Raw genomic sequence first — 14445 nt, 5'->3', positions numbered from 1 at the left:
AGGAACAAGGGAGTGAGATTATGTTTGCAATCTAAATACAGTCAATTACAATTTTAGGCTGAAGGGAAGAATCTTTTGTAATTTATGGCAGATTTATTTGATGCAAGGGTTTAAAAAATAAAAAAACTCAGCTTTGACTGCTCCAGATCAGTAAAAATTCTGTATCTGAGATTGAATTAATAGTTTTCAGGAGCTCTCTTTCCTAAGTTACTAAACCAAATGCTGTTGTTTTTCTTTAAATCGGGAGATATTCTTGGCACAAATCCAGGTATTCACAATCACTCCCATGCTTGTGAGCTCCAGGTTGCTTCAGTTATTTGAATTCAGGAAACAGGCAAAGGCAGAAAAGAAACATTAAAGGATTTGTGTTTTGCTGCAGCGTTGTGGACACTCAACTGGAAAACTAGGATATTAACAGCCAAACAAGTCTGCTTTTGTTAAAAAAAGTGGAAGTTCTTGCATTTTTTTTCTTAAGCGTATGTTATGACTTTACAAAATAGCTTTTTTGCTTTGCAGATTGTTTCATGGAGGTCTGTTTTTATGTCTTTCTCTGAAGTATCTCACAAGCATATCAAGCATATTTATTTTATTCTGTGTTTTGAAATGTAAGCATGAGAGCACCCTGCAGGAATCTATTTTCAGAGATGCAGCAGAATCATGGTTGATTTTTTTTCTTGTCAACTTTATTTTGTTTTTCTTTTTTACTTGTAGAAAGAAGAATCATCATGCCCTACTGATGGAACATTGGATTTAGGATGTGAATCTGAATTAGATGGCACTGAAATGGCTGAGACAAACAATAACAATGGAGAAGAAAATGGTGGTAGGTGTTTTAATTTCAGTATAACAGGGTGGGAAAAGAATAAGTATTGTTTACTTAAGATTTTGATGGTGCATTTTCTAAACAGTATAAGTAATGTTTTTTACTTAGCAGAACTGTTTTTGAGTGACTCCCTCTCTTTTTTGGCCTTATAAAGAAATCACAAACACCAAGTGCCTTTATTTGACTTAGATCTGTAAAATACAATGAGTAGTGCTGTTGGGTGTGTTTTGTGTAGATAATTTTTTGGCTTACAATTATTTTGTTCTAGTGCCCACAGCTGTTTTCTAGTCCTCAACAGTAATTTGCCTTACCAGGCTTCAGACTTGCCATAATCAGGTAGACACCTCATTCCTTTCAGTGTAGGCATGTGGGGTTGGTCCCTCAGTAGAGTTCTGGGCACAGGACAAAGGTTTGTATTCTTTTACTTCGGGCAGAGATTCTCCTGGGTGCCATGTTGACATAAAGACATGTTGAAGTATCAAATCCTGTGCATTTGTTGTTTTTTTTTCTGAGATAATGGCAAACTGAAACATTGCAAGAACTTAAAAATGACAACCTTAGTAATATCTTTCCTTTTTGAGAGGTAATAATTGTTCATAAAGAAAACACAGTTCTTCAGTCACCTACAGTTACTTGCAAGTAATAGAAATTAGTATTCTTATTAAAACTGCACTCATGTAATGCTTATAAAGTGAATGCTTTGTAAAAAGCAAGGTTCGCAGGACCTCTGATATTAACATTTCCTTGATCTCCTCTTCTGCTGTCCTCTCACAACCTGTTCCACTGCTGGACTGCAGCCTGCTGTTTTGGCTCACTTTGTATCTGGTGAGAGGGTGTCCTGTCTACAACTAGAACATGAAAAGGCTCAGCTCACCTTGTTGTTCTCCTACAGACATCCCTTTTGATCTTGGTTTCCATGCTGCACCTATACAGACCTAGTGCTGCTGTTTCAGTATTGCTTGCTAGCAGCATTGAAAAAATCATAAACTGCTTAGTAACAGGAGTAAGAGAACTACCTAAGTCTAAGGTTGTGAATTTGGTGGTGAAGTTTTGAAGTTCAGTAGAAAAAACAAAAGTCAAGTCTTCTTAATTGGCTCTGTTTCTTCATTTTCTTTGATATGTTTTTAATTCAATGGAATCTGCATGTGCAGTGGTTTTATGCTTATGATGGATTTATGCTTACAATCACTGCCTGTATAAGTGAACATACATATTTGTAGTTCTTGAACACTTCCCATCTGATGCACAGTTTGTTGATGTATACTTCCCTAAGTCACAGGAAGAATACAGAGGTGAAAAGCAGTGTAAGTGTACAGATACGAAAGCAAACATTGATGTTATTTGTTATAAGCAAATAAAAATAGGGGCAAAAACCTGGCAATTGTTTAGGAGTGGCAGGATGCAAATAAGGGGGCCAGAATGCCAGAAGTAGAAAATTGCTGGGTTTTGACTGGGAGGAGGCTGCGTAGTAACTTCACAGTTTACAGCAATAAAAATAATTCTAGCACTTGTGGTAACATAAAGGAGCAGCTGCTAAAATTAAACATTTAAAAATATTTGGGTTAGAGCAGTAAATTATACCTAGATTGTGTAATTAAAAAAAAAAAAAAGCTGAGAACTTTCCTTCATGTTTCATCTTTAACAAATCTAGGAAAACAGCAATATATTTAACTTTTTGCAAGCAAGACTTTTTTTTTCTGTCATGTGGTAGATATATTAAAAAAGAGTAAATTGGATAGCAGTAGTGAGTCTGTATGACATATAGAAAGGCTGATGCTAGATGTGGTTAATAAGGAATTGTAGACAGCAGATCTTGTATCAGTCCACTGATACAGAACATAATTTTGTCAAACATGTTTGATAATCACTTCTCTTGAGACTAGAAGCTTTGTTGTTAAAGGTATCTATTGAGATATATGTGTAATTCTATGAGTGGTATCATTTACAGTATAGAATGCTTGGCTTAAAAACAAGACCATGCCTAGGAAGTGCAGCCAGTCTTAAGTGGATTGAAAATTACAAATTGTGAGATCGGCAAAGGCGTAGGAATCACCATCACAGTAGGTATTGTTGCTGTTCTCTTAAGGATGTGTTGACCACTCTTCATTTATTATCTTTGTCAATACTTTTTGAAAAGTAGAAAAGCCTTCTTGATTAAATATATTGATAACATATAATAATGTTGAGGCCCCTCTTGATTGCCTTGTAAATGATTACATTTCAACAGCCTGAATTTTTTTAGAGTTTAAAGTGATGAAAAATGTCACATTTATGCAGTGAAAACATGTATTCAGTAAACCAGTAAATCTGCAAAGCATTTAAGGATCATAACAGAAAATGAACTGAACGTGAATGAGATGCTTTTGCTAATTAGTCCAATGCAGTTCTTGGTCTATAAATGTGGTAGTACTGATTAAAGAATATAGACACAGTGTTTCCTTTGGGTATAGCACTAGTTAAATGATTAGTAGTGTATGTATTGCATTCATTATAGCTGTAAGAAGCAAAATAGGGAAGGATTTAGAAAAGACATGCATGAACTCCTGCGTGAACAAATACCTCTTTTGCTCTGGGAAATTTAATAGGGGCTGTCTAGTTATTTTATCAAAGATGAGGTGGTGACTTGATTGGTTTGTAAATATTTGAGGAAACGTATCTGTAGAAAATATTTGGTCTAGCAGACCAAATCTAACAAGATGTCTATCAGTCAAGCTTTGTACACTAAAGCCTGAATTTTTTGCTTTCCAGGAAACTATTCTGTGCCATAAAAATAACATTTCATTCGGTACAAAAAAAGCACTTTATTCAATTCTCTGACTTGTCTTCTAAAAAAGGTCAATAGCTACAGTGCCTCCTTTCAGCCTTAATATCTGTGATACATATGACGATGGACATTCCTTGCACTTTGTATTCTTAATTGCCCAATTGATTGCATTTTTATTTGCTCTTGTTTCCACTGTGATAGAATCCAGAGGCCCCAGTTCTGGCAGAGTGATCAGGAATTGTTTAGAAAGAGTTTTAAAAGTACAACTTTAAAGTTAGCTGAAAGCAGAGGATGAAACCCTAAGCAACAGCCTCAGTCCATTTGTGGCTTTTAGATGATAGTCTTCAACTTTCAGTGTAAAAAGTACCAGCTGACACTCAACCAAGAAGAGTCACATTATTCCCCAGCAGGCACATTTTTCCCAGTATAAATAGAGGCTACTGAACAATTTTATTAGCATAGTAAAATAAAAATTCCTCACACTTATAAACACGTGACTTTGCAAAAGCTGTTACTCCACATCAGTGTTGCTAAACTGACAACTGGAATGGTAACACACAACAGGAGTTTTCAGATGCTGTGGAGAAACCTTTCTTCCCCCACGTTCTCCAAAGGCTTATGTTAAGGAAACTCTTTAAACTACAATTGGTTTGTGTTTGGAATGAGATTTCTATAGAAGCTCTCTAGCAGTCTCATATCTTTTTCATAAAGTCCATTTCCCTCAAATCCAGGGGCAGCATGTAAAGATGCAGTCAGTTACAGAATAAAAATCCCAATTACTATTGCCTGAGAAAATGATGACTATAATATCCTTTTGCCCTTCAGTAGAATGTTCTGTTCTCAAAAGGCATTTGTCCCTAGGGTTTCTGAAGCTAGGGCTAATCCATCAGCCATGGAGCACTGTTGATTAAAAATTGTCTTCATGGAAGCCAATGGAATGCACAACACAGTATCACAGTATGCTAGAGATTGGAAGGGACCTCAAAAGATCATCTAGTCCAATCCCCCTGCCGGAGCAGGAACACCTAGATAATGTTACACAGGAATGCGTAACAACGATGTAGCAGTTCCTACGGTAGAGTGACTTCCCTCCCTACCCTAACCCAACCATAGGTTCTGATGTTTGCCCAAATGTGAGGAACGTATGTCTACTTGCTGAACCCAGGACACTCTTGAGACACTTTGGTTTTCAGGGCTTCGTAAAACTCTTAAGTTCTTCAGTTGCAAACATGAAATGGCAGAATTAATTTCTTAGATTTCTTAGACATAGTAGATGAAATGGTAGATGATAGATAATTAGATTCATGCTGAATCCTGATTTTTTTTTTTCTTTGTAGCTACTCTGCTTTTAACATCTTGTGCCTTCTGGATTAGAAAGACACTAGGATAGCTCCTGTAGTGAGGAATGCATATTCATAATTTTTTTACACCTGAGTCCACATTTAGATGTTCCGTTCCTTTGTGGAATGGAACTTCTGGCAATTCAGGGCAACCTGTTATCAGTAGCATCTTGGTTTTGGGGAATAATGCTGAATGATTCTGCTGAATATCTGTTGTACATGGCAACATCTGCATGTGGGATAGGCTTTTCTAAAAGCAGAAGGACAGTAACAGAATAGCAGCTTGAACATAAAGAGTTTATGATGACACTTCAGAAAGAGATAGTTTTTCAATTTTTTGTTTGTATGTTTGGTAGCTTGGGTTTTTTCATCTCTCTGCAAGTACTATAAAATAAAAATACCTTACCCAGGATCAAGTTTAACTTCTATTTGTTTCATTGCCACTGGAGGGGAGCCATAAGAATGAGAGAAGATACTGTGGAGCTTGAGGGAGAGATCTTTCTCATCTGTTTTTGAGGTTTTTTTTGCTGTACAGTAGAGTTAATGAGACCTAAGAAATTGGTGGCTTAGTGATGACAGACTGTATATTTATAGTGGAAAATGTTGACTTCCTTTGGAATATGGATTCACAGTTTTCAAAGCTTTGTGAAAAGTCTGGGCTCCAAAGCATGCCGAGAATATAATGCAATTCAGTGGAAGCTACCAAACTGATGTGGTATTTGATGTATTTTTCCAAAAAAGACTATTCAATATTATTTCTCATTTTACAGTACTAGTACTGCTTTTCAAAAAGAATATTACAGTCACAGTAGTGCCCTTGCTATATGCAGCTGGTTTTGCTTGCTTTGGTGAGCTTGTACAGTTAACTAACTCCCAAACTGGTTTTCATTTTCAAGAACTGATAACAACAGTTGGGTTCTGAATTGTTCAGATTTTGCAAGTTGGGCTCTAGAGGTCAAAGAATGATGGAGGTGAATTACTTCATACCTCTGTGTTGGCAAAGTGTAACGGTTTATGTCAATACAAGTATAGACCTGTGTCACCCAAAGAAAATACTGAATTTTATGGATATTTTAGAGAGAGACTTTATGTGTATGTTTTCCTGAGGGAGTTCTATCTGAAGTTTCCTATCTCTAGAGTGTGTGCATGCATTTATGCTTGAGGTAGAATCTATTCTTTAGCATATGGTAGCAATATTAATTTGTGTTTTGTAATGTGGCCATTAGTAAACAATCCTTTTCATATGCTGTGGTTTCTGTAACAAAGAAGGGAGTGAACTGCTGTTGATTTTGCTGGTTTGATTTTAAATCAGTATGGTCTGTCTGAAATCAGAATAATTGTGCTATATATTTTGGGAAAATCAGACCTTTAAAGCACTCCAGGAATTCTTCTGTCCATCTAGTTTCATAAATCTGTTTATAATTATTTCTAAAAACTTTCAGTGGCAGTGAAACAGAATAATTTTGAGTTGTATTCCTTTACAAGTTGTTTCTTTGAAGAAACACATCTTCTAACATTTTTTTTTTTGTGTAGGTGTTGTATTTCTTGTGTGGGAAAGGTAAAACGTAATAGAAAATTACAGAGATGCAATCTTTTCATTACAGAAATTAAAAGATAACATTGCTGGTTTTTATAAAGGATAGCCTTTTATAGTAATTGCCAAAACTGGTCTTGGAGAAATGAAAGAGAGAAAGTTATTTTAAATGGAGGTTGTTGAAAACATTTTCAATATGCTCTTTTTGCTAAGTAATTCTAATTCTATCCTTCCAGTTAACACTCTCTGAACACTCACTAAGGAGGTCTTATCTTCAGAAACCCAGCTGCTCTTCCAGCTCATAACCTAACAGATTATGGCTTAATAGTTGCTTTTTGCTTTATTCCTTCTCTCAGTCCTGGCCCTACAAGAAGCCAATTTAAAGAATGGAGCCTAATTATTCTCCACTAAATGGAAATGCCTCCTGTAGGTTTAAAACTGCTCTTGTTCTCTTTTTCTGTTGTAGCAGTAATGGTGAATCCTCTTTATCTGCTACCCAAATATTTTTCCTTCATCTGTCACATTCTTTCAGGGTTCTTTTTTTTCTGCCCATGTCCAGTTTATTTTTAGCATTCTTTTCTCATAAAACTTTTCAAGCAAACATGGATCTGATAAAATTCATACCTCTTCAGTGCTTATGGATAAAGTAGTTGCAGATTTCCAGTGTTCTATGTTTGTACAAAGACCACTGGCTCTTCTTGAGTTTGTTTTGAGGTTACTGTGTTCTTTGGTTTCCATAGCAGAAATGCCTGCTCTTGTTGATGTTTATTTCAAACACTTACATGTTTTCCTGTCATATTTTTCTCTTTTTTCTTCTGATCCATTCAGAGAAAATCAGTCGGATGTTACCTGTATAAATGAACAAATAAATAAATACAATATTCTGTGGTCACAGGCATTGTAGTTTAGCGCAGATTGATTTAAATTACGAAGTTGCAGAACATGTTTTAGAGAATGAATTTATTCATCTTCTCATATTGTATTTAATTTCCTACAGGAAAGTCAATTCATATTGTTTTGTAAACAATTAGTATCTTGGTTATCCTCTAAATAAATCCTAAGTATTAAATATTATGTAGCATTATTGTTTGCTAATGAAGTTAGTAGACTGTATAAGTTATTAAGCAATTATATAAATTAACATAATGTATTTAGATTTTTAATGTTTCTATCTTCTACTTTTGGAAAATAGGCAGTGACATCTCTTATTTACTAGATGGTTAGTTTTATAGCCATAATTTATATCAAGCTGGTTTGAAATGGAAAAGTAAATTTAATTAAAACATGGAAAACAATAGTTCAAATAGATTCTTACTATTTTAAGGTAATCGTTATATAAAGGAAAGTATTTAGAATATCCAAAATATATTTTAGAAAGGAAGTGTCATTTCTTGTTAATAAATGAAGTTGACTTTCTTTAGTCACAATGTAATTTTAAAATTTCTGAGTAGCAGATTTCAGCCTCATGTATATTTCTTTAATCATAGACTGCAGAAAAAAAGTTTGTTTTTCAAAACTCTGAAAGAACTAGGTTTGGGTTGTTCTAAACTGAACCAGCCTGAACCAGTGAGGTATTCCTTCTGTACTTAAAGAATGTGTTTCATTTCCAGTTGCTTCACCCACTAAAACAATCCCTATTGCTTGATTTAACTTTGTTGTCAAAGCTTTAAAGAAACCCATACACTGATAATATTTTTATGTAAAATTGAAGTACTGATAGAAATGAGGTAATAGACCCTGTCACAATTTCACAGCTTATTGTTAAAAGAAAAATGAATGAAAGCACAAAATTAATCTAGAACTATGTTTATTTTTATTAATGATGTGCTGTATCATGACTTTGATATTAATTATTGTGGTGTTAAGCATCATCAGTTAGTGTTGCCAGACCTCTCCAGGATGAACTTTACCACCAAAATAAATAGGACAAACTCTTGGATAATGTCCTAGATCAGAGTAATGAAAATCAGAATTTCCCATTTGAACAAGAAGGTGATAGGAGGTGCAGTCATCCCAGAGAACAGGATTAAGTTTTTCCTGACAGGTCATGTTATATCCACTCTTAGGAGGGCCAGTTATGTAGCAGTTTCCATTCCTTAGGAATTTTAAAATTTGTTCTCCAATCCTAAGCTCTGGGGTTTGTGTATTCACACTATTTCTGTTTTTTCTTCAGTTCTTTGACACTCAGACTTTGCCGGTAAAAAAAGTCTCTTTGAGGGAAAAGACAAAAGCTGGGTAATTTGAAATGTCAGGTTTTTATTTTGGTGTAGGTGTTTATTGTCTCGGGAACTTATCTATTGCAGTGATTTAGATTATATAAACCAGCTATTGTTTGTTTTCTGCTGACACTTTGCTTCTCCTTTCAGTTGTCTTTTTTGATAGGAGCTTTGCTCATCATGTGGAAAAAAATGATCTAAACCAGGTGATGCTGTAAACTCAGAATCTGTTTTATGTTGCAGCTTCTTTGTATATTTTGACAAATCCTTCATGTATAAGGGAAAAAGGTGACAAATATCAATTAAAAATCTTGTGACAAAATAGGATTAGTTTTATCTGCTAATGAAATTCTTTAAGCTAATGTGAAAATCATCTTGGCATAATTCCAATGCCATAAAAGAGTGTATTCTCTGTTTGTGAGGCAAGTATTAATTATTTTTAATTTCAGTGTGAAAACTAATGTTTTATATAACATGCATCTTATGGTGGCCATCAATTACTGATAACTAAATTGTGTCTTTTTTTTCCTTACAAACACAAAAAAAATCATTACAATATTTCTCCTATGGAACATTGCTAAAAGCAAGGGAGTTAAGAATGGTGTTTCAAGTATCTGCTTGTCCCACTGAAGGATGGGAGGAAAAAATCATAGGCAAAGAGAAACATTGGACTAAAATTGTTTCTGGCTCGTATCTGCAACTGCTTTGAGTGTCATTGAACTGTTCTGGTAGATGTGTGAAGTGTGGCAATCCAAACCATATACAGCTGCAGAGGTTATAAAGAAGGTATGTCAACATGCAAACCAGCTTTGTGCAGTGCTGGAAGAGAGAGATTTGAACTGAGTCAGCAGAGGAGAAAGGAAAAAAAGCTGCTTAATTTCTGGATCCATACTAATGCTGTTTTAGTTCGGCTGTCTTAGGGCACTGGTGAGAGTAATAGTAATGAAAGGCATTAAGAGGGAAAGGCTGACAAGTAGCAGTGTGTATTACCTGAGAAACCAGAATTCCTCTTTGCAGAATATCATTCCAGTCTACCCGTTAAACAGGAAAGTGTGTGTTCTTAGCTTTACCAAGAAGTACTTACAAAATAGATGATTCTGGCTCCTAAAAAGCCATTACAATCTTGCGTGATGTTACATATTTATAAGTATTTCTAGAAGACAGGGTCATCAGTGTCTCTTGTATAAATACACACTTAGACACGTAATAATGCATTAAAAATGTCTTAGCGAGGAAGATAATTTTTGTCTAATGTGTGAAAACTACAGTAAAATTATTTCAGTTACCTTTCAGGGCGTGAAAATACACAGGTCTGCAGAATTGCATAGAAAGGGTGTGATGTGGTACAAATATTTGTGAAGCAATGCATTTGTTTAGAATATGGCCAGATTTTCAGCTCATCTGGACCTCAAGATTAGTCGAATTTCTTAGAGTGACATTTTTGTTTTCCAGGCACCTTTCTAAGATACAGGAAAGATAACCCTTAGAACAGTATTCTGATTTTTTTTTCTTTCTCTTTTTATAAAGTTTGCCCAAAGCAGACGTCTGAAGAAATGTCTTCCAATCGTGATTCGAGCCTTACTAATGCACCAGTGCAAAGCAAGCTAGTATCTTCCTTCCAGCAGCACACAAAGAAAGCACTTAAGCAGGTAAGCTTGTATTGACTGATAGTCAATTGGCTTCTCTTTAGCATATGTGTCAGCCTTAGACAAATAACATCTCAGCAGAATTTCAGGGCATTTCTGAGGATTTTTAGTACTTTGTTTGGTGGTGTCTGTTTGTTGGTTTTTGTTTTTTTTTCCAATGATGCAGTCCTGCTGTCTATTGTGAGTTTAATGTTTTTAAGCACTTTTCACATAAGCAGAATTGATTACGTTATCACACCCCTGCTTTTCCTACATAAGTGTTTGTGTGGGAATTTTTATGTGAGGCTTAAAAAAACATTTTGAAAGAAGTTCTGGAGATAGGTAAGAATCTGGGTATACTCACTGTTCAGTTTTTCTTTATGGTCTGTTAAGTAATTTCTGTTTCATATTATATATGTCACTGCAGTGTATAAAAGTGGGGTAGATTTTTTTTTTTTTTAATAACTTATGGTTTGGATGATTTAGGTTGCAATAAGTAGTAAAGCCTGGCAAAAGTAGCTGATTATTGAAAGTCAGATGTTAATGAAAAGCATAATAATGTGAAAATTATTTTCCAAACAGTGCCAAACGTGTTCACTTTGCAGCTGGGCAAATAGAAAAGCTAAAATATTAAAATTAAGAGGAGAAAATGATTCTTTTTTTTTAATTCTGAGTATGTAGAAATAGTTTTAGTCTTGTAAAGACAATCAAAAATAAAATACAACTTTTCTAAAGTTTTAGCATAATGAGATGATGTTGTTTTATTGTTTTCTCATAACTGCTCTCTTAGTCACAGTTAATAGAGGCCTAGTATTTCATGGGGTAGATTGTTGCTGGGTTGTTGATTTAGGCTTAAGTTAAACAAAGCCTGTCCATATCTCTTTGAAACACTTCAGTGTTTGTGCTTAGTTTTTCATGCGGTTTGAGTTTAAATCCACTAAAGTTAATAGACCTTTATCATTCACATAAGATGATCTTTTACTTAAAGGCTTTGAGGACTGGAAAAGATTGTTGGATTGGGGTCTCACATCTGTTTGGTCAGGAAAATTAAGCAGTGGGCACATAACAGCTTCTGTCTGTGTGGATAATTGTGAAAAAGACACTCTTTTTGTAAACTCTTCTGTACAGATCTTTTGCAATATATGAACTTTCTTAGGGCTGGAGGGAGCAGGCAAAGGGAAAGGAGGGGGCAAAAAAGAGCAAAGCCACAAATGTTTGAACTTGTGTAACTATTTAAGATCTACCGTTTGTCATTTAGCAGATGTATAGCATCAAGAATTTTTCAAAGGGCAAACCTGTCAGAATAGCTTAATTAATATAAAAAGTCAGAACATTGATGGAAAGCTTTGAAAACATCCCCTAAGGCAGCAGGGTTAGTGCAACATCAGAAAGTTAAGTAATCAATAAAAATAAATTAGTTTTAATTAAGTTAATGGCAATTAGATCCTATACTTCAGAGTATGAGAGTGTTATTACAGCTATCAGTAAAATGTTTTCTCTATGCACAGTGTTAGACAAATGGGCTTTTGTATTGTGGAATAGTAGTGGATTTTTGCTTTGTTTTCCCTAGTTTCAGGTGTTGGCTACTGCCATATACATGCTGTAGATCTGATTTAATTTGATATTGTAGCAGCAGTGGATAAATCTTAAGAGCATTTTTATTTATAAAATTGCAGTTGGAAATTTATTCTTTCACTTTCAAATCTTTCTATTGCTTTTATGGGTACAGAATACCTAAAATTTGTAGAAAGAAGAACCTGTAGTACCTTTGAATACACAAGAAACTTTTAGGTGACTTTATGAAACACTCCTCCCACATACTAACTTTCTGGTACCATGCTACAGTAACAGAAGATGAGCCATCATCATGCTCTTGGAAAGTGCTTAATCTGTATAGACATATATATACTGTATGTATGTTGTAATGGGGTTTAGCTATTGCTTTTTTATTGCTAAGCAGTCGTCAGAGAATTGAAAACCTGCAAGGCAGTCTTTAAAGCAGTTTCCTACTCAATTTCTTTAAAAACAGTGGGTTCTTCACATTAACTTGACCTTGTGTGTTTTTGTTTTGCAATCCATTAAAAGTGAGAGGGAAGTTGGTAAGGTAAAGTACTGCTTAAAGATCTGAGCTCGAATTAGAAGATTTTCTCCACTTTTTGTCTACTTATTAACCTTTCTAGTCATTTTTAATTCTCTTTAAAATATTATATGCTGTATGTATGTATGATTTGATTTGTAATGAGTTCTAGAGGCCCGTTCTTGGGTTTAGATTGCAAACAGCAATCTCACATTTCCTTGTAACAGCCTGCATTTTAGGGTGCTCTCATGAGTCAAATTAGTCACAGCACGGCATCTCTTGAGATGCACTAGGAGCTTAGAGGAAAGGGCATTTTCTGGGCCCTGGCTCTTGGTCCTGATTTATCTCAGGTAACAGTGGATCTGGGGTATTTTGCAGGGGCTAAGAAGGTTCACAGTTGCAGTAGGCTCTCAAAACGTCTGTGGCACAAGTCAGACCTTATGCCCTCACCTTTCAAAGGCTGGGCTGCCGTTTTGGTCTGGAAACTTCCTGGGTTCACTGCCTTCCATAGTGTCCTTATTGGGAGAAAGGTTTTGAGTGTTTTACCACTGAGTGTATTTCATGCTTCTTTTTCATTTTTGAGAGAGTTTCAGTTTTGCTCTTGTGTAGTATTTGAGTGTAATGTCCACCAAAATAGTTCCTATTCGTGAGGGTTTAGACAAAAGAGTCTGTGGTGTATAGAGCTGCCTTTTATGCTTGGCTTTCTGATGGCAGATTTTACAGATTTCTGTTTCCTTTTTCTTTTGGAAGTGCGTGGGTGTGTGTACCCAGCTGTTGGTGATCTAGCACCTTTGACACGAAGGTTAATGGCATGCTGTCACATGCTGAGTCCTTATCAGTACTGATCAGTTCCATGCTGATTTACCTCATTTTCACACTCGAGAGTTTTGGCATGCAAACCCATGTAAGGACTTCTTCCTTGGAAAGTACTGAACTACATCTGCATCTGCTAGCAGTGGTACATGGTCACACTACTGTGTGAATTATTCTTTCTCTGGACAAGGCTAACTCACGTATGGACATCAATTCATGGCATAGTACCTACCATGCTCCTCTCTGGTCCAGTTTCTGTTCCTTTGACTTGAGTTGATATTTTTTTTGGAAGTCTTCGCTATATACAGATTTGTCTGTATCTATCAAGAGGTTCTTGGAACATTTCTCAGAAGAACGATCACACCTGCAAACTGGCCTCATGTAGGTAATACTGAGCATGTGTGAATATCCAGGACATTGAGGTGGTATTAGTGTCTGTTGGACTCTGATAGCCAAATATAAGAGCACCTTGTCAATCAGTGTACCAGTTGTTTCCTGGGGCAGTACCAAGAGAGGATAAAGAACTTGAAGATGCACTATAACAATGTCTGGGATAATAGTAGACCTCCCAGACATGGAAGAAAATCCTGCCTCACTTATGGCACTTTGGAATCAGCAACAAGAAGGGTACCCATAAATTTTCTGTTGGGAGAAGAGAGGATACTCCATTCAGACTCAGGATCTGAATACAGACCAGGACATGTCTGAGACTGTGCTGGGCATCCAGATCTCTTTGTAGAGACAGAAACTCCAGAGACAGCAGCCAAGTGGGTTTGGGATGAGAGAAGCTCAGGAAATAAGGGAGTCTACACAAGGTATGTTATTGCCATGGTTTGTTTTGTTTTTTTTTTTAACTTTGGGCTTTGTCTGCATGCTCGGTGGCTGGGTTCATATATGTGCCACTATTTTATTCTTAAAGTGGGTAGATGCAGTTTTTATGGAGAAGGATGGCACCCATGCATATGATTTGGTTTATAGTAGAAGTGGAAACTCCACACCCCTTTTTTCCAGTGGATGCTATCAGGCCCCAAGCAGTAAGAGAGCTGTGGGAAATTACGGTTTGGCTCATGCATTGCTTCTAAATTTTAGGACATTAGACCTGTACAACACCAAATAACATTTCGGTCTGACTTTTCTAGCACTACTGTAGTTATTATTAGACACCAACCCACAACCTGAAACGAGACTAAATTTCAGAGCAGAATGGTGAGCAGTGTAAGTCAGCCCCGATTTACCCAAATTCACAGGACTAG

At 35.9% G+C, this 14445-nt stretch overlaps 1 protein-coding gene across 4 annotated transcripts in view; it reads left to right on the top strand.

The window, feature by feature from the left end:
* The window catches only part of ASXL3 (ASXL transcriptional regulator 3), a 125212-nt gene that overhangs the window by 57647 nt on the left and 53120 nt on the right, over window positions 1-14445 (top strand). For 2 of the 4 annotated variants that reach the window (XM_061448570.1, XM_061448572.1), the window contains 2 exons: window positions 712-823; window positions 10205-10326. In XM_061448570.1, the coding sequence (XP_061304554.1) occupies window positions 712-823; window positions 10205-10326 (234 nt within the window). The other 2 variants (XM_061448571.1, XM_061448573.1) reach the window with 2 other exon arrangements.

This window comes from Pezoporus flaviventris, unplaced genomic scaffold (assembly GCF_033815535.1).
Source record: "Pezoporus flaviventris isolate CSIRO_AGI_PZ_B2104156 unplaced genomic scaffold, CSIRO_AGI_Pfla_v1 ptg000007l, whole genome shotgun sequence".
Lineage (NCBI taxonomy): Eukaryota > Metazoa > Chordata > Aves > Psittaciformes > Psittacidae > Pezoporus > Pezoporus flaviventris.
The sequence above is the reverse complement of the archived record's forward strand: the minus strand, read 5'-3'. Positions and strand labels throughout refer to the sequence as shown.